Source organism: Motacilla alba, chromosome 27 (genome assembly GCF_015832195.1).
Source record: "Motacilla alba alba isolate MOTALB_02 chromosome 27, Motacilla_alba_V1.0_pri, whole genome shotgun sequence".
Taxonomy (NCBI): Eukaryota; Metazoa; Chordata; class Aves; order Passeriformes; family Motacillidae; genus Motacilla; species Motacilla alba.
The window spans coordinates 3628886-3656445 of NC_052042.1; the positions used below are offsets into that span (position 1 = coordinate 3628886).

The 27560-nt window shown below is 44.0% G+C and overlaps 2 protein-coding genes across 6 annotated transcripts in view; one reads left to right on the forward strand and one right to left on the reverse strand.

The window, feature by feature from the left end:
• Positions 1–2085: 2085 nt before the first annotated feature.
• ZPBP2 (zona pellucida binding protein 2) lies at positions 2086–7962 on the reverse strand. The gene is made up of 8 exons (XM_038163172.1): positions 7881–7962; positions 6590–6667; positions 5984–6109; positions 5516–5677; positions 4541–4759; positions 3481–3566; positions 2720–2897; positions 2086–2186 (listed from the first exon to the last, which is right to left on the reverse strand). The coding sequence occupies exons 1-8, from the start codon at positions 7960–7962 to the stop codon at positions 2086–2088; spliced, it is 1032 nt and encodes a 343-aa protein (XP_038019100.1).
• Positions 7963–10427: 2465 nt separating this feature from the next.
• Positions 10428–27560, forward strand: part of IKZF3 (IKAROS family zinc finger 3) — a 36165-nt gene continuing 19032 nt past the window's right edge. For 2 of the 5 annotated variants that reach the window (XM_038163047.1, XM_038163048.1), the window contains exons 1-4: positions 11651–11715; positions 13930–14011; positions 16334–16387; positions 17649–17759. In XM_038163047.1, the coding sequence (XP_038018975.1) occupies positions 13960–14011; positions 16334–16387; positions 17649–17759 (217 nt within the window). In that variant the 5' untranslated portion in view covers positions 11651–11715; positions 13930–13959. Of the gene's footprint in view, positions 10515–10918; positions 10982–11597; positions 11716–13929; positions 14012–16333; positions 16388–17648; positions 17760–27560 lie in introns of those variants that run through there. The other 3 variants (XM_038163046.1, XM_038163049.1, XM_038163045.1) reach the window with 3 other exon arrangements.

Consider the following 27560-nt stretch of genomic DNA (forward strand, 5'->3'; position numbering starts at 1 on the left):
AGGTTTTTATGAGTCTCCACAGAACTGCTGACACAAACTCCTTTGCAATGTGATGCTTAAATATTTGAGCTATTCTTCTGCTTTTAGAATCATAGAATTCCAAGATGGTTTGGGTTGGACAGGATATTAAAACACACCAGCTGCACCTCCTGTCAGGGCAGGGACACTTTCCACTCTCCCAGGTTGCTCCAAGCTCTGCCCAGCCTGGGGACAAGTGTCCCAAGGGACAAGTGTCCCTTGGACACTTCCCAAGGGAATTTGGATCCCTTGGACACTTCCAGGGATCCAAATGTCCCTTGGACACTTCCAGGAATCCAGGGGCAGCCACTGCTCCTCTGGGCACCCTGTGCCAGGGCCTCACCACCTCACAGGGAAGGATTATCTGTGTATCCAACTTAAATCTTCCCACTCAGTTTGAAGCCCACTGAAGAAGTGGAGGTGCTGTAAGAGCTTTTAGGGGGGAATACAGTTCATTTGTGACTCTCCACGGCACTTAGTAGGTACTTACAGCTTTTTTTCCCCTCATAATTGATGCATGTGGCATTTCCTCCTGCTGAAATAGGCCAAGAGAACCAGGCAGCACCGCTGAGCCCGGCTGCTTCATCTGTCTCAGGCTGAGCCGTGCGCGGTGTCCAGTTGGCAGCGGGGGTAATCAGCCCAAGGGCAGTGGAAATGCTCATTACAGCACACTTTATTCCTTAGTATTTAATAAGTAATGACTCTGAAAAGCTCGGAGCGGGGTCTGTGCCCGTGCTGTCTCCTGCTGTGTTCCTGTCACTATGGATAAGTTAAACTGGGTTGAATCGGGTCGATTTTTGGATGAATACCCACCAAGGAATTTCGAGATGTTGTAAGAAGTTGGCGTTGTTGAGTGGGAAATGCTTCTTTTGCTTGACTTAGTTTTGCTTTGTGAAAGAAAGGAGGAAAGCTGGGCACTGCTTTCCACAGCTCAGTGTGTGCAAAGAAACTGAGTTCTCTGATGTTCCTCGATAAAGTGAGTCTGGAAGGTAGGAACTCCCACAGGGAACAGGGAAAGAAACTCTGAAAGCCCACGTTGCAGGAGCTGTGCCACGGGAGGCTCAGCTGGGGCTGGGGAACAGCTGGAGTTACACATGAAGTTCTTGCTAGTGGTCAAGATTACCACTAATCTAAAGATTTACTCACTCTGTGAGCAGGGTGATGGATCACTGCAGATCCAGCAGCTAACCTTCCAAAGCGGCTTGGGGTGAGGTTTCTCTGGGAAGAAATCGTTCCCATGAGCTCAGTGCTTTGGCAATTTGTATCATCCGGTGAACTGGTCAGGAATTCACAGCTGGTGGAAGAGGATCGGCTGTTCCTGCAGCACCTGGGGCCAGCCGGGCCCTGCGCGAGGCTTTGGTGCAGCTGAAGGGGGAGATGCAGCAGGAGGAGGTGGAAGAGGCTCTGCAGACTCTCTGCTTCCCTCTGGAATATTCCATCTTTATTCTGGGGACAAGGAGAGAGCCATAACCTTGGTTCTTAATCCTCCTGAATGCTGGACTGTTACTTACCCTCTCCCTGATTTTCCTTTCTCCTCATGTCCAGGCTGGAACATTTCAGAAACAGTGAAAGAAATGTGGGGGAAAAAAAAGGGGGGGGGGGGGGGAAATGTAATGCTTTTAAATCTCAAATATCAAATACTTCTGTTAATATCTGCTAGAAATTCCTCACAGAGATTTTGGCATATGCCAGTCTGGCACATAACTCCACCACAGCCACCTGCCATCCTGCCTGGAATTGTTTGCAGCTCCTTTGTGTTCTCTGAGCAGCACAAAGCTGTGGCGTGTCTGGTGTCACCACCAAGTAACAGACTCTGCACTAAGCCACGTGACAAACTTCCTTTTTTTCCCATTTAATTAGTTTTCCTTGCATGAACACTGTGGTTTAAGCAGTGCTTTTTCCAGTCTAAGGGGTCCCTGAACACCGGAAAACCAAGGGGTGTATGAATGAGGATGTTTTGTTCCAAAGAGAACGGAGGATTCCAGGATTGGCAGCTAAAATGAAAAGAACACCACAACACCAAGAATTCTTTCACAGCTGCTCTTTGGCTTTCCAGTCTCTGCCAGTTTAATAGCAGGATTTTGCTCCATACATTCTGGCTTGAGGCCTGGCACAGGTCTGACACGTCACCTCATTGTTGGGACTGTAAGTTCCAGGACCACAAACCACTGTGGAGAGAACAGAGTCGGGGTTCCACTTTTCCCCCATCTCAGGGGGGCCGTCAGACATCCCTGTGAGCCTTCCCAGTGCCCTGTGGGAGCTCCTGCCCTTCCAGAGCTGCCTGAGCCTCTGGCTAAATGCCCCCCAGCTCTACAACCTGCAGCAGGTGCTGCAAAAGAACTTGAAAAATCAGCAGAGAATTTTCTAGCAGGACTGCCGTGAAGGGAGTTGTTTCTTATGGACTCTGGATCCTGAGGATTGTCACTCACCAGTGACACCTGGAAGGAAAAAACCCCACTGCACTGCTTCTACTTTGCTTGGAAATGCAACTACACCTGTGAATGCACCGACACGCTCCGCCGGCTCATTTCCTATCATTACTTTAAAACTGTAATGTGAATATCCTCCCAAAGGATGAACAGAAATATCCCTGCTTTTGACCCCAATATTTCCCTAATCCTCCCCGGAGCTCTGTGCCCAGCTCTAATCAGCTATATTTAAATCAATGAGCTATATTTAAATGGATGTATTTTCTATTTACCGCAGCAGCTGGCGCAGTTCTGGTGGGTGTGGTGGTTTTTCCCAAAACCTGGCTGACAGCTGTCGATGGGAGTCATGAAGAAGCTGTTGTCCACGTACTGTATTCTAGGAACAGCCTGAAAGTCATCCTTCAAAACGTGCCCCAGCAGACGGAAAAACTTCCCAATTCTCTCTGCTGCCTAAAATTCAGAAGTATTGGGAGAATAAAAGCATAGTCGGTTGGGTTTTGTTGATTTAAAAATATCAGGAAATATTTTCTAGTCCTGATTTCCACACGCTGACTCGTCACCTTAATTGGGAGTGTTCCTTGGCTTCAAGGGGCCTGGATTCAGACCTAGGATGTGAGCTGATCCCAGGATTTGATATTTAGGAGGCGGAGAGAACAGATTTTAGAAATTGGCTACAGTAGACTTACTTTAAATTACATTCAATTGACCAAATCATAAATCAAAAATTTCATTTAGATGACTGGAAGCTCAATATAAATAATTTTGTTTATCCTTCTTCATTATTAGAAGCAAATACAAAGCAAGTAATGAGCCTGATGTTTTAACTGGTTTTTTTAAGCTATTTGTATCAATTTGACTTCTAAACCCACTTTTCTTCCTGAATGGAATTATTTTAAATCCATGAATCATCACCTACAATGTTAATCCCACAAAATCTGGGTAAAGATGGATTACTACCAGTCATATCTGCAGGAGCTAAGGCAGAGGTGGGTGTTAAGGAGGCAGAGAAGACACGAGGTGGCTGACACAGAACCTGTCGGACTCTCCTGTTTGTCACCTCTTCACAGTCGTAAGGAATCTCCTGGCAAACTTCTTCCCATCCTGGCGCAAGTGGATTGACTGTGGATGGAGGAAAAAAGATCCGTGAAAAAGGGGAAAAAAGACAGATTAGGTCCTTGTGGTTTCTATCCAGTTCCTTCCTTTGTTTAGTAGGAGTCAGAGGTCAACCAGTATGAAATTGGGGGGAAATACACTGAGCTGAGAGAATGGAACAGATGTCTCACACAGCAACCTCAGGGTCCTAAAAGGGCTGAAGTTTTATGTAAAATTAAAAATCTTTGGGTCATGAAAGGTTCTTAACTTTGCTTAGGGAAAAATATCCACAAAACTGTTCCATAACCTGTTGGGTGGTCTCTCTCGGTGTGAGGTGAGAACAGATACAGGAGTGAATGTGGTCAGAGAATGAAAGAATAACTTCCTTCCCTCAGTGACAAACCACCTCTCACTCAGGGCAGCATCAGCTGATTCAATTTGTTTGTGAGGTGAAACCACCTCAGTATTGCCATGAGGGAGTTGTGAGGCTCTTGCTTTAGCTCTGGGCAGTTTCTTAGAATCAAGCAAAAAAATGCAAGGCTGGGCTGGATGGGACCTTCCAGTTGGTCTAGGGAAGGTGTCCTTGCCTGTGCAGGGGGGAACTGAATGAGCTTCAAGGTCCCTTCCTACCCAAATCATTCTGTGATTCTAAAACCAGAGCGGTCCCAGGCTTACTAAAAATCAAATACTGAAAACCTAAATATGACAGTGACATTAGGGCCTGTTATGGGCTGTCTCCTTCCAACAATCCTCTCTAACCTCGGTAATAGCAGCTCTCTCTAGGATTGTAAAAAGTTGAACGCTAAATTTAACATAAAATCTGCGTTTTAGCTCCATCTGTGGGCAACAAAAAAAAATACACGGACTCCAAAAAAAATCAAACCCGGAACAACTTTGAGAGGTGCTCTTGACTCTGCTGTTTTTCAGACATTGTTTGTAGCACTCCCAAGTTGCTCATAACAATAAACGACCCCTCCCAAACAAGCACTGAAATCGGTTACCTAGAAAATTAACAAACAGCTCATACTGGAGGCCGTTCCTTGGTGTCCTGATGGAGTGGCACTTGTAGGATGGCTCTGTGATGTGGCAGGTCAGGTGGGAGATGCTGCTGTTGAGGATTTTTTTTAATTCCTCGATGAACAAGTCGTTGCTTCTCAGGCTGCAGCCCGTGGTGCTGAAGCGAACAGACACCTGATAGGCATGGTCAGCTTCCCTGTAGGCTGGGAGGAAAGGGCTCGGGTGTGAGTCTGGGGGGTAATCACTGATTGAATCTTAGATATCAGTTCTTTATATCTGAAATATGGGCTTTAATTCAAAAGTAAATAAACAAATAAAGCACTGTCATTAAATATGTTGCGACACGTTCGTCCTTGACAAAGCTGACTCAATAATAAGACATTTATTTTGAAGTATGCAGAAATTTGTGTGCTTACTGGAGACTCTGTTTGTAATAATCAAAACAAAAAAAGGAGGTAAAATGGCACAGAACCAGCTTGTCTGCAAAGCTGCGTGTCTGAAACAGATTGGTGCCAATTCTATGCAATGATGGTTTAGGAGTAATTTTATTGTAATTTTAAAGTTAGTGTTTCTCAAGCATTTTTTGGGTTGTTGTGTTGTGGGTGGGAAGCGATGTCGGTGAAGGGGGGTTACAAGAGGTGGAAAGGGCTGGAGTGCAGATCTCAGAATTCTTGCAGTTAATTCTTGCAGTTAATTCTTGCAGTTAATTTTCTACCTAAGGGTAGGGATTATTTTATTGCCATATATCCTTGGGAACAGTAATATTAAACTTCTTCCAAAACCATGGAAAGGTTCATATGTGTCTATAAGTAAAAAAAAATTAATTTTCTATTCCGGGATAAAATTTGAACTAATTATTTTGGTGGGTTTTTTTTAACCAAGCCTTGCAATAAACACAGAGCTCACAAACCCACCAATCTGCAAAGGCCATGTGCTTACTCCTAACGTAACAATCTTACCATAAACCATGAATTTGTAGGCCTCAAGCATTTCTATTTCTTGCTGTGTTGTGGTTTCGATGACTTTGTGGGAGAGAGTACAAGTGTAGGCACCAGACATCGACACCATGAAACCCATCACCATCATCTTCCCTGTGTCTGTCAGATTCACATAGCTTTGCCCTAAAATAGAAATATTGGATTACCAGAAATGTCCCTTTGTGATGCGTTTAGAATATTTGAAGATCAAATCTTGCTCCAGTGCATAATGATGCTGGTTCATGTTAGCCTGAAATGATCTAAAATCTATGACTTTTAGGATTTACAACAAATTTCCTTTTTAGCAAAAGTATTTGGAACTTTTAGAGAAAGAAGGGAAATGGAATTTAATGTCAGAACTTGTGGAAATATCTGGCAAAGGGCTAAGGAACCACTGGGGGGTGTGAATAGAAACAAGAAAAATATGTGATATTTTTAGTCTGAACTAACCTTGTAAATCTCTTCCATCTGGACCCATCCACAAATAGTTGGGATCTATTATTCTTTCTTGAGAAAGAGCTAAATCCATACAGACCAGGAATGGGCTGTTTGTGAACACCTTAACGTACACATTCACTGCAACACAGAATCAGGTAAACTATGTAAAGAGCTGACATGGAATGAAATCACAAAAAACCGCACCTAATTGAAAATTGTCTTTAAAGTGGTTTTTTTTTTTTTTTTTTCAGTTTTGGACTTGCAAAGTGTAATTTTAAAGATTAATCTCCATTTGTTCTTAATTAATATCCTGGAACTGTCCACAGTGTGGCTGGTGCTGACTCTCAGAGGGAGACACTCGTGTCCCACACACAAACTGTGATACAGGCATGAAAAAAGCACCAGATTTTTCAGTGAAACCCTCGTTTAGATGTTAAATTTTCATCAGTGCTTCCAGCAGCACTATGGGACAAATATATTTCCATCCCCATCCCCCTTTCTCTTGTTTCTACACATACAAGGTTCCATGTGTACTGGTGCTGCGTAATGATCCCTGGGTTTAAAACTACAAATCCCAGTAAAAATGAAATCTAGATAGGAAAAAAAGGACAAGTTTACCTTCATGCTTGGTGTCACCATAAACTTCATTCTTTCCAATTAAATCAATAGATTGCTTTTCCTTCTGTTCTGCTCTAACTGCAGGGAAAAGTAATTGGTATGTTAGAGATCAATCTAAACGTGTGATTGTTGATTCTTTATTTCGCCCTGGCTTTTGTCTCATTTTATTTCTTTTGCCCTACTTTTCCTTTTTCCCTATGCCTTTTTCTTAGCAACAAGCAGGAGCCCTTGTTTCTGACCTGTCACTTTTTAATTGTTTTAGCGTCCATGTTGCAAACCTGCCTGGATGTACCAGGTTCCAGACCAGATGAACCTTCCTCTTTACAAAAAGCCACTAAAATAGTTGTAAAATCTGGCTATAAAGTGAAGGTTCTGTAGTATGACCCTGAACAGACACAGGGCAGGGATCTCTCAACCCTTTCCCTTCTGGAAAACAGCAGGCTGATGTTGGGCATGAAGGCTTCTGTGACAAGAATCCCCAGGAGAGGTGGAAGTTATTGGAAATAGGGTTTTTTTTCAGGCCATGGGCACGCTGGGGTGGTCCTGACTGACTGTTGTGTCCCAGGGTTGAGTCTGGGGGACAGTGGGGTGTCACTGGAACCTATGACAACCCCTCTTAAGGGGCTTTAGCTCCATGTCTCCTCTTAAGGGTCTTCATCATTCACTCTGAAAGTTTTTTAGGGGCATTTGACCCCCACAGTGGAGATGTAGCCACCAATGGGGTATCAGTGAAGCCCATCTGTCCCCTCTTGAGGGGCTTCATCTCCCACTCTGAGGGAAGTTTTTTTTCCAGAGTGGACGGATGGGGAACATTGTCCACACAGTGGAGATGCACCCAGCAATGGGGTATCAATGAAACCCACCTGTGTCCTCTTGAGGGGCTTCATCTCCCACTCTGAGGGAAGGTTTTTTTGGGACATTTGTCCCCCACAGTGGACGAATGGGGGACATTGTCCACACAGTGGAGATGTACCCACCAGTGGGGTGTCAATGGAACCCACCTGTCTCCTCTTGAGGGGCTTCATCTCCCACTCTGAGGGAAGGTTTTTTTTGGGACATTTGTCCCCCACAGTGGAGCAGTACCCACCAATGGGGTGTCGCTGGAGCTCACTCTGTCCCCTCTTGAGGGGCCTCAATCTGCCCCCCGAGGGAATGTTCTATGGGGCTCCCCCCCAGGCTCAGCAAGCGGGACCCGCTGACGCGCTCCCATCCCCTCTACCATCCCCATCAGCCGACCGGCCTCACACCGACACAACCCCGCAGCTGCTTTCCCATTCCTCATCCCGCTCACCCCATCCTGCCGCCACCACCACGGCCGCCACGCTCAGGAGAGCGCCCGGGGGGCAGCGGGGCCGCCCGCCGCCCCCCGCCATCCTCCCGCCTCCCCTCACAACGGCCGCCGCGGGCGCGAGGGGGCGCTAACGGCCCCCCCTCCCCCCGCCTCCATCCCCGCGCGCGCCCGGCGCTTCCCGCCCTTTTTCCTCCCCTCAGGGCTGAGGGCGGGAAGGGCGGGGTGTCCCCGCCGGGGTCCCTCGCTCCTTCTCCGCTCCCTCGCCCACACCCCGTGCTTTTTATACTGTTTTAAAAACATTCTGGTTCCTCGCCAGCACTTCACTGAGATTTTTAAACAGTATTTAGTTGTGGGGAGGTTTTGGTTTGTTTTGTTTTCTCGCTTTCAGGCCCTTGAGGCGCTTGGCAGCGAAGGACGGCCCTGGCCACCCCCTCCCGCGCCCGTTGTCACCCTGCAGCCCCACATCGCTCCTCCACAGTGCGCAGTGAGCTATGTTTTTGACTCTAAAGTGGTTTTTCCGGCTGTGGGACAAGGAGAGGGAAGTACAGGGGGACAAGGGGGGGGAAGAGGCTCCCTCATGGCTTTGTCTGTCAGCGCTCAACCTGCCCTGTGGAAGGTGTCCCTTCTCATGGAGGGGGAGAGGGGGGGAAATGGATGGGCTTCAATGTCCCTTTCAACCCAAACCATTCTGTGATTCTGTGTTCCTGTCACTTGCTGTGAGAAAGACTGAAAGTAAGAGCTGGGCACATCCTGTGGCTTTTCCTCCTGAAGGGCTGTGAGTACTGGGTGTTCTCCAGCTGCAGGTTTCTGAAGAAAGTCATTACAGGACACATATTTTTCCACTTAAAAGCTAAAAACATCCCTTTCAACACCTAAAAGGGCTCCAAGAGAGCTGGAAAGGGATTTTCGACAAGGGTCTGAAGTGATAGGACAAGGGTAACGGTTTTAACTAAAAAGGGGAGATTCAAATTGGATATTGGGAAGAAAATCTGATCTGTGAGGGTGGTGAGACCTTGGAATGGATTAATCAGGAAAGCTGTCCCTGGAAGCATCCAAGGCCAGGTTGGACGGGGCTTGCAGCAACCTGGGATAGTGGGAGGTATCCCTGCCATGGCAGGGGTGGAGCTGGGTGGTTTTTAAAATCCCTTCCAACCCAAACTCCTCTAGGATTCCATGGTTCTGCCACTTGTGACTGAAAGTAAGCGCCGGGCGAACCGCGTTGTCTGGAAAATGAAGCCAAATGCCACAGTATCCCTGCAAGTGACTTTCAAGTCAGTTGCATGTTTTGGAAAACTTGCTATGTCTTTGAAACTTTTAAACATGTAACTATTTTGTTTCCAGAGCAGGTGATACAAAAGAATTCCAGAAGCTGCGGACAGGGCACGGAGGGTCCTCGCATTTGACCGCCCGGCACATTTCGAGACACTCAAGACCAGAACGGTGGCCAAGCCTCTGGAAATTAGCAAAATAGTATTTATTCTACCTACCTAGATCATATTTATCACTCCAGACCATGCTAGTGTCCAAAAATGATGTCGCAGTATTTGCATAACAAATATGGAACAACCAACATAGGAATAAGAGTTATTTTTACAGAGAGCTGTGAAAGTTTTAATGCTTCTATGTAAAAACAGCACTTAAGTTATGAGTTTCCTCTAATAAAGAAAAGAAGAAAATAGATTAAAATACAAAAAATAAAAGCGTGAAAAAAGAGGTATCAAGTTCTTGATGGAAAATAGTTCTACTCAAGCTTTCTTCTTCCTTAGAGCAACACATTAACTCGAGGTGGTCAGTTAAAGTGTAAGAACTGTGTCAGGGTTTTCATTTTTAATATCCTTGAGCTGCTGAGCAGGTCAGAACCGGGACCACCTCAGACGATCCCACGTTCCCGTGTGCTGAATGTTTTCAGTTTTACTCAAAGTGAGCATTTCATGCTGACACTGTGCAGGCAAAATGATTCAGTTTGTAACGCGCCTGCTATAAACGAGTCATATTTCAGCCCGAGCAGCCTCAGCTCCTAAGGATGTTTATAGCTCCTTTCAGGTCCTGCACAGCCCATCAGTCCCCAGGTTGCTAATTATTATGAAATAGTAGCTCTACTATAAAGCTTTGGCTGCACTTTTGGCTCTTTATAAACTCGTAGTCAGTGTCTTTAGCCAAATTACCCATTTATTTTCAACGCTGTAATATTTCTAACTCCCAGACTGGTAAATTTTCATTATAGATTTGTAAGCTTTGCGGTGGTGGGGGGAGAAGGGGAGTGGGTTATTTTTAAGAACAGGAAGAGTTGCAGGGAGGATTTAATAGGACAAAATGTGAATTCAGGTATTTATATTTGTATTTCAAACCTAGATTACTGGGGTTTGGCTGGGATTATCTTTTGGTTGGTTTTTGTTTTGTTTTGTTTTCATGTTTTGGTTTTTTTTTAATTAATAGAGTATCAGTAGGAAATGATAGAAGAGGAAAAAATCTGCAGTTGTAAACTTGATCATGGAGTGAGTAGACATTAAAAAGCTGAATATTTTATCCTAGGAAATATGTAGAGAGATTTCCAGGAGTGCAGAGTCATGTAAAGGACCTGTTGAAGGGCTCTGGAGAGCCTGCAGACCACAATTTCTGTCTCTGATCTTTCAGGTGAGTGATCCAAAGGTGGGATCACACTGAGGAGAGTCACAATTAGCACAGGGATGTTTTTATAGCCTGGGAAAACCAAGCTTGTTTGATTTGTGCCCTTACAATAAAAACAGAGTGAAGATACAATTGTTTCTCTGAGGGAAAACATGAGGGAAAGTAGGGATTGAAATCAGAGAACAAATCTGGCAGTAAGAGAAAATGGCCATGGATAATCCTGGGATGGAAACCAGAGGTTTCTGATTGCTGCACAGCAATCCCAGGTCATCCTTAAAATTTGCAGAACCAGGAAACCTGCCTAAATATTAAATTATTCTGGAAGAGAATTACAGAGATTAGGAATAGCCAAGAATTGCTTGATTATCCCACTTCTTTTTTTTTTTTTTTTTTTAACATTTTATTTCTAGAATCTTTTTCCAAGCAATGGAAAAGCACCGGTGTAAGAAGCAGCCGTTGGCACCACACAGGAAGTGAGTAGGAGAATCATGTTTCCATGTTGTTATCCTGCTCCTGATCTATGATAATTTGTGCTTGCTGCCTTTGGGTTTAGATCCAAGTGATGAGCTCAGATCCCGATTTCACTTCTCACTTCATTAACTGGTTTTGGGCCTGGAGTGACCTCTAAATGTCACCTGCTGCTACCCTCTGCCTCAGCAGGGATACTCTGCACCTGGCTCTCAAAGCCCTGTTCAGGCCAGTGTGGAATGAGCCCCTTTTTGGAGTCTGTACTAGAGGACTTTGAAATTCCTGTTCATTTCCTTTTATTGAAGAACTTTGTACTTTGATTTTCTGCTAAATAGCGACGCTGTTTTCTTAAGAAAACCATCTCAACCTAAGATCCCTTCACTACTATCTCAGCCGTTTAACTTTAACACACAGTGCGGGCTGTGCCCATTCTGGGCACGAAAGTGGCTGGGGGCTCCCCCAACTCTCCAAAACAGGCGCTGTGCCCTCAGCCCCCTGCCCCCTGCTGCCCCTCCCGAGGGGCGGGAGTCCCCTGCTAGCGGCTCCAAGGCAGGCGAGTCCGGCACCGGCACCGGCACCGGGTCGGCTCCTCTCCCCGCCGCCCGGCGCCGCTCTCCGCCCGCCGAGCGCCGAGCCGGATGTCACGGTGACGGGCGGGAGGCGAGGCCGGTGCGCTCCGCTGGCAGTCCCGAGCACGGGCGGGCAGGTGGAGCCGGGACCCGCGAACGGAGCATGGAAGGTGAGAAACGACCCCGCTCTTCCCCCGGACCCTCCGTCCCGCCGGGGCCCGCAGCGGCTCCATCGCCCGGGGGCTTTCGGCCGCTTCTTCAGCGCTCGCTGCAAATAATTCGCAGGCTCTGGAAAAGAAATCGAATCGCGAGTAGCAATTAAACGGGAAACGAACGAGGCTTTTTGCCCCGTCTCTGTTTAATTTCAGAGATATCACAAAGCGCGTGATAAAGCCAGGGTTTGGAGCGCGCTTTATCTGCTGCTCTTATTCTGGGGTTTAACGAATTCGAGGATGTCTTCTTTCTTTTCACCTGTAAAACATGCCTATAATATTCAGAGCCAGCAAAAACCGATCTGGGAGTTAATACTGGGTTCTGGAATAATTACCTGTCTTATAAAAGCAGTATTTCTGGTGTTTTTAACAATCCTGGCAAAGGAGTTTTGCAAAGCATCACTTGGTTTCTTGTTTCAAAGGTGGAGATTCTTACTTCAGTGCTTTAAGGGCTTCAGTTTAGATTCTGTCCTGTCTCAGTGACTTGAGGCTTTTGGTTATTTTAAGTTAGCTGCAGATGCCTATTTAAAAATGCATTTTCCTTTGCTAAAGGTTTTTTAACTGTTTTCCTGTAAATAATCAGTCATTGAATCTGACTGAACCAAGATTGTTGCTGTTGGAGAGAAGTAACTAATGATTTGATAGAATGGGTTTGGGGGCACTTTGCCACTTAAAAATGCAGCTTCATTTTCTTGATCGAGTTGGGATTGCTGTCTTTTTGGGAGGGAAAGTTTGTGAGGCGTGTTGGATTAGTCTGCAATTAGAAAATAACAGGGTTTCACTATAACTGAGCTTATCTAAGAAGTCCTTTCCTTGGTGTTCTTATTTCTTGTGTGCTCAAAGTGAACACGGAAATGATCCTTCAGGTTTTGGGTCTGTACTTGAGGATGATGAGGATGCATTAATGTGCCTGAGGGCGCTGGATTGGGGATGAAGTTAGTGCAACACTGTTGTAATGTGTTATCCTTGGACACAGTAACTTTCAGGAGTGTTTCTGTGGCTCTTGGACAAATCTCCGTGCCCTGAGGACAGAGGGATAACGCAGCTGGCTTGGATTTTCCACACCCAGTGTGTGGAGGTTTGGTGGGGTCACAGAGGAGCGGACAGGCCCTGGCAAGGGGGGGTGTTTGAACCAAAATTTGTCGTTCACTTGATTGTATTTCTCCCTGAGTGGTTTGGTTTTGTGACTGCTGAAAGAACTGTCCAGCTGGAGCTGTCATCTCCAGGCTCTGGGCTGGGATCAACAGGTTGGATCAGGAGTTGGACTTTGATGATCCCAGTGGATCTCTTCCAACTCAGGATATTCTGTGATTCAGGATATCCTGTATTGAATCACTGAATTATTCTGCTGGGTTTAGAAGCTCGTATGCACCAATATGAGAGAAATATCCTTAATTATACACTGCTGATCAGTGTATAACATCAGTGCTGATCAGGATTTCCTCCCAAAATGACATGTGCACTTAAAATGCCCGTGATGTTTCACACACTGCGTGGTGCTTAAGAACAGCAAAGTATCAGACACCCCACAAAGAATTTACTTGGCCCAGGTGCCTTCTTCACAAAGCCATGGAGGCTGTGGATGATGAAGGAATATATTCAGTGGAAACATCAGCTAGAATTTCTCTCCTCAATGGTACAGTGTGAGTTGAAGGTGAAGAACTTGTTGGGTTGGAAGAGGTTGAGTGGTGTACATAGTGAAGGCACTGACTTCAGACAAGGAAACTGTTTCTGCTCCATCTACAGTGATGGAAGGATGAAGAGCAGATGGCACTTTCAAAGGTGTCTCCTTCCCTGTGCTGTTGAGCTGAAAAGTGCAGCCAGCAGGGAAAAGGCAGCATTCTGCTTTCATTTTGAGGACAAACAGGTGAAATTATAATAATTCAAAATATACCTCCCATTCTGTATTAAGGACAGAAAGGAAACATGGTCATCAGGGATTTGAAAAATATCCATTTTAGGGGGGTTAAATTTCTGGTTGGCTGCTCTGGTCAAATACCAGGATAAAGTATGAACAGTGTTGCATACTAAAATACCACTGCACTTTTTTAGCAAGCTATTTGAATATTTTGGCTCCCTTTGCCTATTGGTGTAGAACACAGGATGGCCAAGGATTGGTTTCGAAAGCACATGAATTTTACTTCTGCTTTGTAAATGCACATTGTGCCTCAGCTGCAGCACACAGACGGGCGTCCCCTTCCCATGCACCCCAGCCAGTGGAGCTCTTTGAAGCTTGGGAAGACAAACGTGTTCTGTAAGTGATTTCCTGCCTTGTGTTTTTCTGAACATTTGGTAGAAAAATAACCTTGTTGGTAGAGAATCAGGGGTGGAATCTACTCACATGTTCTCCTGTCGCCATGAAGGACTTGGCTTAGGATAGTCAGGAAAGAGACCTGAGGTTAAATATGAAGAGACCACTAAGGCTCTAAGAAGATGCTGGAGACTGATACTCTAAAGAAACCAGGTGCTGGTGAGGGGAGGTTGGAGGCTTGAAAGTGAGACAAAGACCAGGATGTTTCTCAAGCAAGGAGAGAAACATTCTGCGGTGTGTCATTGCTCTTATCTCTTCCCAAGGGTTATCCTGCCCAGCAGCCATTATGGCCATGAAACTGTGGTGTTCAACAAAATATGAATAAATTCGCAGACTCCATCTCAGCAGGGAGGAGATGAGGGTTTGAGGAGGCTGAGCAGGTCCTGCTCAGCTCTTGTGGGGTTCAAGCAATGCCATTCTCCAGCAAGTTGTCCTGCAGCTGCCAGGGAAACCTGAGGAATCCAATGGTTTCTAAAAACATGTAGTTATCCAGGAATATATGTAGAATTATTGGAATTCAAGCAGTCATGTAAGGGTTCTAGTTTTTTCTTCCATGACCTCCTTGGAGCTCAGGGAAACGCAGAATTGCTGCCAAGGTTTCAATGGCACCTTGGGGCTTCAGCCTGGGGCTTTGACCCCCATCACCCAAACGGAGCAACTGTGCAGGGATTCTGAATGCAATTAAACCCAAAATCAAATGTTGCAGAATAAGGGAGATTCCATTTAATTATGTGCAGAATTACAAGGGTTTGTGCAATTTAATTGCCTGTATTCATGAAATCACAGTTTTGGGATGGAAGAGCATTAAAGCTCATCCAGTTGCACCCCCTGCCATGGGCAGGGACACCTTCCACTCTCCCAGGCTGCTCCAAGCCCCATCCAGCCTGGCATTGAGCACTTCCAGGGATGGGGCAGCCACAGCTGCTCTGGGCAACTTATTGCAATGTAAAGTTAAAATCAATATTAGAGAAAATTTTGTTCATTTACCCAGAATTTACTGACGTTTTCTTATCATTATTTGCTGTATAAATCAGTCCATTTGCTTCTTTGTACCTCAATTTTCCTGGCATAATAGAATGAAAATGAGAAATTAAGGGCTGTAACTATACAACTCCTTGATCTTTCTTATTTACTTCAGAATATTGATTCAGTAAATATCTGAACTTTTTGTCATTTAATTCTGTGACTATCTTTATGATGCAAGGCCTCTATTTCATTGCACATATTATCCCCTCCTCATTCATGCAGTTTTTTTTGGAGTACCTCTTCTGATACCATGCTGCCTCGCTGGAGAGTTACCAGAGACTTTATATTTTAACGTTGCAGAGACCACAAAAAAGTTCCATATGCAGAGGAGGTAAAGACAGATAATTATGGGGTAAATGTCACCCGTGGTTAACACCTCATGCCTGCTGCCTGGGTGTTTCTGTTATGTAACTGCCAGGAAGAAATTTTCCTGGTCCAGAAACTATTATTTTTTAGCTTCAAAGCTGATAAAAGATGTTATGGCATGTAAAAAAGAAAGAGGGGGGAAAAGCTACAGGAAAGAAAGGAGGAAGGAAGCAGGTAACTATGTCTGTGTTGAGAATTCAGCCTCCTAACAATAAAATCTTAAGGCAGAGAGGTCTGGAATAAAGACATAACGGGACAGCTCAGGTCTGTGCCTCCAATTCAACTCAACAGCTGAACTTTGGGCACTGGGCAGTGGGAACACCTGCAGCTTGTGCTGGCTTCAGAGCCCTGCTGAGCCCCCAGCACGCTGGGAAACCAGGCTGCACGGGTAGTCCTCGGAAAAATTTTTAAAATTCCTAGCGTTTGATCCCTTTTGGAATTTCTCAGTGGGAATTAGACTTGCATTCCCATGAAAACCAAGTAGACCTTGTGAAGATAATGGGGGTTTCCCTTTGTGTTGGAAAAGGAATGTAAAAATATCTTTGTGCTTTAGAGAAATTAACTTCCTACAGAGTTACTACGGCTGCACTGTGCTCACAGGGTACTCGATGAGTAAACTGAAAGCATAAGGTACTCTGTTCTATAATTTTTGAGGTTAGAAAATCATATTTAATCCCTTTTCTGGGCACAGACCAGTGCTCAGGATATAAAGAAGTGAAGCATGATACTCATTTGGTTTTTTATTTCTTTGAAACGTTTTCTTTTTCAATTTTACTTTCAGCAAAGAATACAGGAATTTATAAGATTGTAACAACTGTGGGGTGAACTGTTCTAAATATTAGACAGCTCAGGCTGCTTTTCTGTCTTTTGCAGATTCACAGCCCGGGATGGATCTCAGTAACCCTCAGGAACAGCCCGTAGCTGCAGGTACTGTGCTCTTCAGTTGTGTTCTTCCACCCTCTCTTCACAATTTTATATTTAAATGGAGAAAAAGACATTAATTGTAGCTGCTTTAGGGTCCCAGGACACTGAATAACAGTCAAAAGTACAAAAAGGGGCATTAAAGGCAAAAAAGTATATTTTAGAGATGAAATAAAACCGTGGAAGTTCAATATAATACAGGAAAATAATAGTGAAGTGGGAAAAAAGGACTGTATAGGAGAGAAGGAAATATTTTCAGGAGAAAGCTGGAAGTTTTGATTAGGGAAGCAAGAATAATACAATTCTCTTGGTTGACTGCATTTCTAAAAATATGAAAACAAACCTCCTGAGTGAGTTTGACAAGTGTTTCACTTTCTTGTTAATCAAAAAGTCGAGCCTCTTTTCAGCTCCAATGCCATATTTAACTTGAGAAGGATCAGAGGTGTTACCATCCAGCTGTCAGTAGGTTAAAGAATTTGCCAGTAATTTCCCAGTGTCAGTAGATTAAAGAATTTGCCAGCAATTTCCCAGTATTACTGTAAATTTAAAAAATTCCCATAATATTTGAAAAAAAGAGTCTGTATTTTTAGAGAAATATTGATTTGAAATTTACAGAAATACACGTAATATGGAGCTAGTTTGCATTGTGGGGTTAATGAAAGAGGCTTCATTTGAAACACTTTGCCCAAATAAATTTCACTACAGTTAAAAATGTGTCTGTATTTCCGAGTGGAGAGGCTGGGATCCCTGGGATGCTGGTCTGCATGATAATGTTAACATTTAAAAATACACATGTGGAATAAGCAGAGAAGTGCAAGTGGGTTCAAAGAGGCCTTGATTACATGTGCTTGAGCAGTTTTCTGGCCTAAGGCCAGAATTATTAATATTTTGCCCAAAAGAACAAAGTGGAGCTGTGATTCCTTTGCCTTGTTCCGAGGAGCTCCATCCCTGCTCACAGCAGCTGTCAGAGCACCTATGATAGAGTTAGATACACTGGATTTTATTCCTGCTGCCATTTAGAATAACCTCCAGAATATTTAGATCTGAGCAGAAGCTGAAAATGTGTTCCAGGTGTGTGTGAGAGTTTGTGTAGGATTTTGGGAAGTGAAATCATTCCCCAAAGTGCAACCAGTGCATCTGTAGAAATAACAGAATTGTGGGGACTGTCAGCAGTGCTGGGAGTGTGCAGGTGCTTTCTTTGAGGGAATCACCTGGAAATATTCTTGGAGAATAAATAGTTAATTATTTTTTGCCTTTTTTTTTTCAGAGGAGCAAGAGGATTTGACAGACTGTAATCTGAACAAATCCCAGGAAATGGAAAGCATGGATAATGTGGAAGATATGAAGGAACACAATCAGTCTAATGAAGAAGCAGGAGGTAAAGTAGAGTTGGAATTCTGATAAATAATAATTGTATCTTGTCTTTTTATTCGCCTGATTATGCTGTGAGAGCGTAGCTTTAAAAGGAATAGCAATACAATTCACTGGGAGCACTTCAACACACTCTAAAGAGGAGCAACACTTTTCCGTCAGGGAACCTCACGTGCATTTTAGCAAGGTCAATTTTACAGGATCTGTGAAATATGGATGGGAAGATAAAAGAGCAAGTGCATCTGGTGAGCCTCTAATGTGTGTGCTAACAAATTCCTAAGAGCAGTTTGCATAGGCAAATCCCGTGTTAGGACTGCAATTTTTATTTATGCTGCTAAGTACTTTCATACCTAAAAAATAACTTGATAATTTATTCCTTTTTTTTTGGAAGAAAGAACAAGTTATCTCAAATTCACAGGACCACTCAGACCTGTAAAATTTAAAACTGAAGCAGCAATGCTGGATTTTAAATGGGGTGAAAGGGAGGTTGGTCTGTTTTCCATGTTTATTGCTGAAGAAAATATCCTTCCTACAGGTCTGAAAGAAAACATAGGGATTAATTAAAATAGTAAACTAATATATGCTGTCTTTAAAAACCAGCAGGCCCTCTTCATTTATAGATAGAAGATAACTGCAGCAGCTCCTGAAACTTGGCAATCTCACAGAGCTCAGGGGTTTACATGTGTCCATGACACACGTGTTGAGTTTCTCCCGTGCTGTAGGAGCTCCTAAACTGCAATCACAGCATGAACAACAGCTCCTGCCCATGATCTGAGAGTGTTCACCCGTGCCAGGGGCCTCAGCCACAGCCTGTGAGGAGCGTGCCTGCTGGGGGATGTGGGGCACGTGTCCTGGGCACAGCACACATGGTGTCACCAGTTTCACAGGGCTTTTCTGTGACACAAGGCCATGGCAGTGAAGCAGCGCCAAGGGAAATTACGGCTGTGGCTTTGGGTAGGAGTTAGAGGTGGAGTTTGTATCACATGAATCAAGTAAATCACTAAAGAATTATGTGTTTTGGCTGTGTAAGTAGCTTTGGTTTTTCCCTCTAACATTAATGTGATTATTTTGGAGAGGTTATACTTTTGCGTTATTAAAGATCAAATGTTTTTATTGGTTAACAAATTGCAAGCAAACATAAAACACTCAAGAGAGTGGTGAGATGAATCTCACTCAAAGATCTACAGTGCCAATATCTGGAACTGCTGGTGTCTGGCCTTTCTGGGCAATTTATGGAGAGACATCACACAAGTTTTCTGACCAAATTTGGGTGTCTGGATGAGGATGAAAAGTCTCGTGTCCCCAGAGCAGCTGCTGCTTAGCAGGACTCTACAGTCGAGATTAACTCATTATAGATGTCTGCAATATAGAGCCTGCTTTGGGCAGGTGAGATCTGCTCTGCTCACCCTAAATACAGAAGTTTGATAGAATAGACAGAATATGGAAGACTTGAGCATTTTCTACATCCAAGGCAGCTGATCTCTCAGATCCCACTGGACATAAAATATTCACGGCCATGCTCCAGCTGTTTGTCCATCCCTTGCACCAGTTCCACTCTCACTGGCTCACTTCTCCCTGTGCTTTCCCAGTGTCCCAGATCTTCACTCCTCCTGCTCACTGAGCTGTGCGTGCAGGAAGCCAGGACAGGGTTTCTTTCCCAAACTCCTCAGTATTGACCACCTGAGAAGAGTTGTTGTAGCTTCCCACCTTCCCCTTCCAGGAGCCATGTCCATACTGTCCAGGCATGAAGCAAGTCCTTTTCCTGTTCTCTGGCTGCCCTGCGCCTGCAGTACCATTTCTCACCCTCTTTTCCTTACATTTAAGTCAGGAACAATTTGGACACGTGAGAGACTGTGTCAGTACAGCTCTTACCATTCATTTTTTATATTGCTGCTGATCTCTTAAAGTCTCTTTACCATTTGTTCTGGAATGCAAACACGGAAAATTTACATCTCAAAGACAATGTTATAAATATCAATAAAACATCATTTCCCTCCAGCAGCCTCCCTTACCATTAGAGCTCATTCATTATAAAGTGAGTATGAACCTTCAGTACCACAGCGCCCCATTCCTTGCTGCTCACTGTAGGAATAAAGCCACGACTGCAAGGAGAAAGCTGCTTCAAATGCACAAAAAAGGCACCTCCAGCATCGCCATGTGAAATGGCACAGAATAAAATATACATTGTGTTTGCTTCAGTGCTTCACACACTGTTCTCTGCAGTCATTCTGATACCGGAAGCAGAATAAATCTTAAATATTTAAGCATGCTGTGCTAGTACTCCAGGCCCTGCAACCATCAGGAGGTGCACTTAAATTTCCTCCCAACAACACCAGTTCAGTTGCTGTTGGAGACTGAAATTCACAAATAATCTCAGCTTTCATGTCATGCCCTCTATAAAATAGCAGCAGCTCTGTTAGTCCCTGAGCAGTCCTCGTGGGTCACTAACTACTGTCTGACTTCTATAAATGGAGCCACATTCTGACAGTGCTGTCCTGGTGGGAGGATTATCTTTTGGGGATCACTAACCCTGGTAAAATGCATATATAATATTTTCCAGGATCACAAAATAGAAATATCATCAGTATTGTGATAACTTTTGGGAAAAGGATTGTGTCCTGTCTACACCTGAAAAACCTATTGGTTAATAAAACCCAAAAAGCTCCATTTCTTTATTTGGCAATCGGTAATCCCCTCATTTTATATCAAATTGGAACAGAAATAATGAAAAATGTTGATGTGGTTCTCATACATGTTAATCATGTTTGCGAGTGAGCAATTCCACTCCAGCACCTTCCCAATTCATCGCTGATGACAGCCGGCGACACAGAAACCTCTCCTTTCTCTCTCCTGAACCCCTGCATGATCCGTGCCCCCGGGGTTTGTTCCATCTGCTGAAGGCCATCATGGGAACACGAGGCCACTGACTCATGGAGAGAGATCAGGCCTTCGATAACCTGCTTTCCACTGCCTTAGTATGCCTGTAACATGTTTTTCTCCAGCACAATTACGGCTGGTTTTTCCATGTCTTGTCAGCCATCGGTAGTGAGCAGGAATCTCCCAGTTTCTTGGACTATGTGTTTTTGTGATTCTTGCATTATTCATGGGTGACACTGTGAGTACGTTCTGGGGAATTATTCTGAGGCTTTGAGCAGAAGCTGGACCTGTTTAAATCTAGATGTTGTCTGATTTGATTTGGTGGAGCCTTTTATGCTGAAAGTGGCACTGGGATCCTTTTAAAATCTTACAGACAGTTCATAAAAGCACTAAATTAATGCATAGGGCTGAAACACCATCACTGGAGCTCATTTGGTACGAAAAAAATTCCACTTTTCCAGCAAACAGTTTTGTATTTGTACATCTCTGAGCCTGTGCAAACACACCAGCTTATGGTGGTTTTTATGTGTGTCCTGACACAGGTGAGATGGAAATAACTCAACTTGTCCTACTCCACCCCCCTGTTAAACAGGCTTCCACGATGATCAGTGCTAAGCATCGGGCAAACAATTAGGCAGCAGGCTATAGTAAAATGGTAATTAAAAGCTTGATGGGGAAGAAGGAAAAAAAAAAAGAAACAAAACCCCCTTTTCTTGCCTCAAGGGACTGGAAGCTGCACGCTGTGGTGCACATGGTGTATGCTTGCCTGCAACCATAAAAATACACCGTTCCCATGGTGCTTCCTGTGTCTAGTCTGAAAAGAGACAAGCAATGAGAGAGGGGGGGAAGCTCTTGATTTCCCCTGTCTCTTTATGTGCCCCCAACACTGTTACCTTTGGTGGCCAAAGTCGACACGTCTTTAATTTAAAAATTAAATTAAAAAAAGCCACGTTCCGTCCTCTGGGAGTCGCAGTCAAGCACGAACGTTTAATTATGTCTTAATTCTCTCAGCTGTTGAGGCAGACAACTTTTGGGGTGTTATGAATGTCAGCGAGCTTTCATGGTTGTGAGCTAAAAAGAGATAAAAGCCGCATTTGTGGTTTATGGATGTTAATTGCTGCTGCACTGAGGTGTGTGAGGGGGGCGGTTGAAAGGCTGGAGTGAGGCAGGAGAGGTGACAGAGCCTCACTGGGGCGCTCAGCGAGGTTCCAGCGGTGCTGCAAGAACATGCACTTATCTGCCTGGAAAGGAAGTGCCGTTTTTTATCAGAATATTTAATCTCCCAAGCCCAGCTCGAGCCCCGGCGCTCATGGGACTTGGGGTTATCTCACAACATCAGCAGAAGTTCACTGCAAGGGGATTTCTGTAGTGTTAAACCCAGCAAGGAGCCTGTGCTGAACGGGTCAGGCTTCTCTGGGGGCTCTACTGGGACTGAAAGCCGCGTTTTCCTTATCAACAAACGATCCTCTTGACTTTGTTTGAACTCTTCAGACTGTGCCGTCAGCGGCAGGAATGCTGCCAGGCACGCTCGGTGACATCAACGGGGCGGTGGTGTCACCCAGCCTGTAAATGATTGACATCAGCTGGACTATCCTGAGCACTCAGCACTGACACAGACACTCGGATAGTCTGATTGCCTGGAGATAATCAGAAAGTGCAGCTATTTCTCATTCTAATTAACCCATTATAGTGATTAGGAAATAGAATTTAATTTTGAGATATCCTGACTCCCAGTGGAAGCTTTGAGACAGAACAAGGGCTGGAAAGAGGATGGATGCACAGTTATTCAATAGATGATGGCCTTCATTCTGTAACTTTTAAAACTCCTTTTTTTTCACTTGTTCTACAATGTGTATCTTGGATCCATACAAAATAATTCCCTGAAATTACAGGAGAGAGAAATATGTATTACTTTGGCATTGAACTAAACTCTAGTCCAAGACAGATGAGCTGTGATCCCTCCCCATTCCCCTCAGCAGAAAATAAGTGAAGATGCAGAAATATGCTCTGGGAACTCAAATCACATGTTATTGCAGGAAATAATCTATTTTTGGAAATACAGATTAGTGAAAAAGAAATCAGTTAATGGGGATGAGTCACATTTTGCCCCCAAACCAGACTGTTTATTTGGCACAAAATGTGAGCTGAAGGGACAGGTTCACCGTTTGTGCTACTGGAAAAGTTTCGAGAAAGAGAAACTGATCCACAAGAGTCAAAACTTTGCTAAAATACATACAAATAGTCCCCTGAGCACTGGAATTGATGGCTCTTTTATCTCGTTGCTGACTGGCTTTGAACTGAACCGTGCAGAGCTTGCAGCGGGTGCTCGGTGCCTGCTCCAGCTGCGGCTCCCCGGGCCGGCTTTGCCGTGTCCCCAGCGCCGTCTCCCATCACGCTGCATTCCCCGCAGCTCTCGTTCCGCCTTTAGCTCCTTTTGCTCTGCAGGAGCGTTGGGAATTTCGTCCACTCGGAGCTCGGCTGGCTGTACTCCCGTGGAGCAGCGTGTGGCTGCGCTCACCTGCCGCGCTCCTCTCCTGGTGCAGGAGCTCCACCTCCAGGAGCCGCTCCGGGAGCTGCAGGTGCTCCCGACGGGCGCTGGGAGCGATCCTGCTCTTCCAGGGAGGGCTGGGTTTGTTGGGCAAGCGATCCTGCTCTTCCAGGGAGGGCTGGGTTTGTTGGGCAGACTCCGTTTATGCTGTAAGATCAGTGTTACTAAGGGAACAAAAAGCGGACGCGCTCGTTTCTCTACAGGGCTGTGCGAAAAGTAAACTACAAATATTTGGTTAAATAACCTCAAATAGGAGGCAACGCAGGTGTATTTTAAAATTGAAGTCAAGATTATTCGCTATTGGAATTATTTTATAGTTCAATCAAATCAGTTCAAGGTGTTCAAGACCATCTGAACCAAGCTCCTGCCTTCAGCCTATATGTGTTAAAATTCCTCAGGTATTTTTCACAGATTTCCCTGTTTTTCATATTATTTTATCTTGTTTTCTCTCCGTGTTTAATTTTTCTTACAAGAAAATATTGCATTGTCAGAAAGGCTCCTGGGAGACGAATTTACAAAGATTAAATGAAATGATACATTGAATTTCTCAGGTTTGAAGTTCATTTGAAGCACAGTTGACCAGAGCCGACCGTGCCTGAGTGGTCACATTAGTGATTGGTCCCTTGATATAAGTAATGCCAGCGATTATCTGAATTTAACATGTGGCCTTTCTCAGTCTGACTGTTGGGTCCAGATGTTCTCTGATTAACTGTCTCATTGAAGTCTGATTTAACGGTTGTGATTGTATCTGCCTTGCTGGACTTCAGGAATTGTCATTTTAGAAATGTTTTCTCTGGGTGATGGTATCTTAACGGCAAAGGAAGGGAAGAGCTTGTGCAGTTTCATCTTTTTCTTTGGTTTTTTTTTTTTTTTGTAAGAGGGAGACTTTAAAGATATTCAAATCTGAAAGGATAATGTTAACAGGTGTCAAAATTAAAAATAAATTTCATCTGGGACAGGTGTTGGAAAACCTGAGCCCTGCAGGCCTGAGGATGTGGGATGGCATTTCCTCTGTGCTCTCCTCCAGCACTGAGGGTGTAGAAAGTTGAGTAAAAATGGCAAATTATTGCCACTTTTTAAAATTTAACAACCAAAATGCAACCCTGTGGTAGTTTCAGCATACACTAGCTATAGTTTTCCAGCCCCTGCTCCAATTTGTCCCAGGGAAGGTCATCCTGCTTCCCCAAATTCTGTTTGTAGTTTCAGTTAAGAGTATTTAAATGCAGTTAAATTAAGTCAAATTCCATTTCCTTCTCTAAACTCAGCACTGCACAGTGTTGCTGTGCAGTTTGTCCTGTTTTACTCCAGCTTTGGGAACTCTCAGTTTTGGGGAATATTTCTCCTTTACCCCTATCTCTGTTAGTATAACTTCAACATAATTTTGAAACCTTTTGAATTAAAATCCTAGAAAAACACTGAAGTATGATTAGGCAGAAAATGATTATAAAGGGGAAATACTGCGTGTGAAATCATAGCTTTCCACAGGAATATTAATCTTTATAAGAAAAATCATTGTTTTAAGTAAGATGCTTGAAGATCCAGTTACATAATTCAAGTTTCCTGACTCACATGAGCTTGGAAACGACGTGTGTTGTTTGGTTGCTGTTATTTTGCAATTAATGGTACAACTAGATAAATTACACTATGCTTTAATGATAGAGAGGCACTGGTATTAATGAAGTAGAAAATACACATCTGAGCACTTGGAAAATGATGCCTGGCTGATTTTTTTTATTTTCTTTCCAATTCTCAGAGCTGCATTTCAATTTGATTTGTTTCTATTTTTGTTTCAAGTCACAATAAAACCGAGGAGACTCATTACCATTGAGCCTCCACTCCACAAAGGGGAATGATGAAAGTTTCTCTCCTATATTTAGAAGTGAAATTTCCACCAGGTGCATTCTGCACTGGGTCATTTAGGAATTACCCCTCACCACTGCCTGATAAAACATCTAAACAAAATAACTACCAGGTTTTTTTGTATTGAAGTGACTATTGAACAACAATACTAAAAAATACTAAAAGGCACAAAGATAAAATAAACCCAAAGCCAATATGCCCAAGTAATAAACGCAGTATTTGGGACTTTTAGTGAAGTCTCTGCTTTGGCCTGTAGTGACACAAAAAGGGACCAGAGGAATGGGACAGGCAAGGGCATTTCTTGTCACCATGTCCTGGTTGGGGTGGTTGTCTCTGCTGTCTGGCTGCAAGTTAATTCTCCTCTGAGGTGATTGCTCTTTCTTTGTTGGCAAACAATGATCTCATAAAAGCTGTTGGGAAAAAGGGAGCCCAGGCTGGAGTCAGAGGGAAAACAAACCAGGGTGGGCCAAAAAGGCTTGAAATCCTTTCCCTTCCCTAGATGGATATCTGCTGTGGGGTAGAAGAAAAACATGGAGAAAAGTTGTCTTAACTCTGATAGTGCTGCCTCATTAAAAAAACCCAAAAAAACAAACCTCATGTTGTTATTGTGTCACTTCACATTTTATAATTTCCCATTAGTTACAATCTCCAAATTCTCAGCATATACATGTAATTGTTTTCTTCGTGTTGTTTGAGGAAAAAAAACCAACTTAGGCATAGCATTGTTTATTTTAATTACTTTCCCCTGGTTTATAATTTTTATGGGATGTACTACTCTCTTTATTCACTAAGGATAATGGAAATTCTTTATTCATGACTTATCTTTGCCCCCAGTGCGTTGATTCCATTGCTGAGGTGTTTCTCACAAGCATGCAGGATTCTGCCTTGAAGCTGGAAACTCCACTGACTTTTTCAGCTTCACCGCTCTCTGTCTCAGGCTGGGTTAGGTACAGGAATCTCTCATTCTGGGAGGGGAGCAGCTCTGGCATGTGTCTGCGGGGTTTTGTGGGGATAACAGTGATGAATCATCAGTTAATACCTGTCAAACCCAGGTAGTCACAAGAACCCTCCAATATGCCCCACATCGACTCCCTTCTTGTTCCTCGGCATCTGAATCCCATTAACAGCTGTCAAAACCTGGTAAACTATTTATATGCTTTCACAATTTGTTTAATTGGATAGTTAGGAAATGGCATACAAGAAAAGCTTTCCTTTTTCCTTTTTTTTTTTTTTTTTTCCTTTAGTCTGGCTGAACATCTGTAGCATTAGGGGCTCATTATCTCTGAATTGGCACAGCAAATCAGCAGCATCATTAAAATGCCACATTAAGATGATTAAGTTTCTTTGTTACCCAGTTGACTTTTTGCATGTGCTGAGGATTTCATGATTATGACCCCACTCCTTGTAAAACACTTGAGCTACATCACCCTTTCCTGCCGTTGTCTTTAATGGCTCCTGGCTTTTATTCCTTGTGCTTTTCCCATCGCTCCTGGTAAACTTTGCTTAACAACAGGACAAAACTTAGGTTTTCTCCTCTGTATTTGATGCCAGAGTCTCAGATTAAATGGAGGATTTAGGGGGATTTTCCTTCTGGAACTTCCTCTTAGACAAAACAGTTGAGATTCAGAAAGCCTCCAACTTGCCCTAATTATTTGGCTCTCTTGACTTTTTTATTTCTGCACTTTCAGCCTGGAGAAGAGGGATTGTATGGAGATGTCAGAGCAGACATCCAGTATCTGAAGGGACCCAAAAGAAAGCAGAGAGGGGCTCTGCTTCAGGAACACGAGTGACAGGACAAGGGGGAATGGCTTTAAGGTGAAAGAGGGAAAAATTGTGTTTGATACATGGGAGAAACCCTCCCTGCGAGGGTGAGGAGGCCCTGGCACAGAGAAGCTGTGGCTGCTCCGTCCCTGGGAGTGTCCAAGGCCAGGCTGGATGGGGCTTGGACCAACCTGGGAGAGTGGAAGGTGTCCCTGCCCAGGGCAGGGGGTGGGACTGGATGAGCTTTAATGTCCTTCCAACACAAACCCTTTGTGATTCTATCACTTTATAGAGCACACACAAGCACTGTTTGGGTGGTGACTCAGTCTGAAGTTGCCACCGCAGCTTTATTTTGGATTTTTTCCAGAACCCATTGTTTTTACAGTGTTTCAGGTGAAACAAAAATATTACTCTGGAGTATGTCTTTCATCTTGTAATCATCTCCCCAGGAAATGAAACCATGTGCATCAGCCTTAACGCATCACACCAGCACTTTGTTCTGTAAAAGCTGCAGCTTTTTTTTTTTTTTTTTCCTCAGTATATATTAACTCCATGAACTGCCTCAAGAAAAATAGTTCCCTGGCTTGGACTCTATGAATGCTTTTTTTTCTCTTACAACCTCTTTGCTTGCCTAATAGAAGAGATGATAGCACTTATTTTTTCCACTGTGGGAACTTTGCTAGTGTTTTTAGGGATAATTGTGTTTTTCCTCAGTTAAATTTCTCTATTCTACATGAAGTCATAGCTTCCTTCCTCTTGATT

Bases quoted from the DNA above. Each gene is read 5' to 3' on its own strand.
- ZPBP2 (XM_038163172.1), bottom strand. From the start codon at position 7,962: ATGGCGGGGGGCGGCGGGCGGCCCCGCTGCCCCCCGGGCGCTCTCCTG. The intron at 6,668-7,880 runs GTGAGCGGGATG...TTTTCCCTGCAG, and splicing joins GGTGGTGGCGGCAGGATGGG to TTAGAGCAGAACAGAAGGAA. The intron at 2,187-2,719 runs GTAAATAGAAAA...TTCTCTCCACAG, and splicing joins GAACTGCGCCAGCTGCTGCG to TGGTTTGTGGTCCTGGAACT.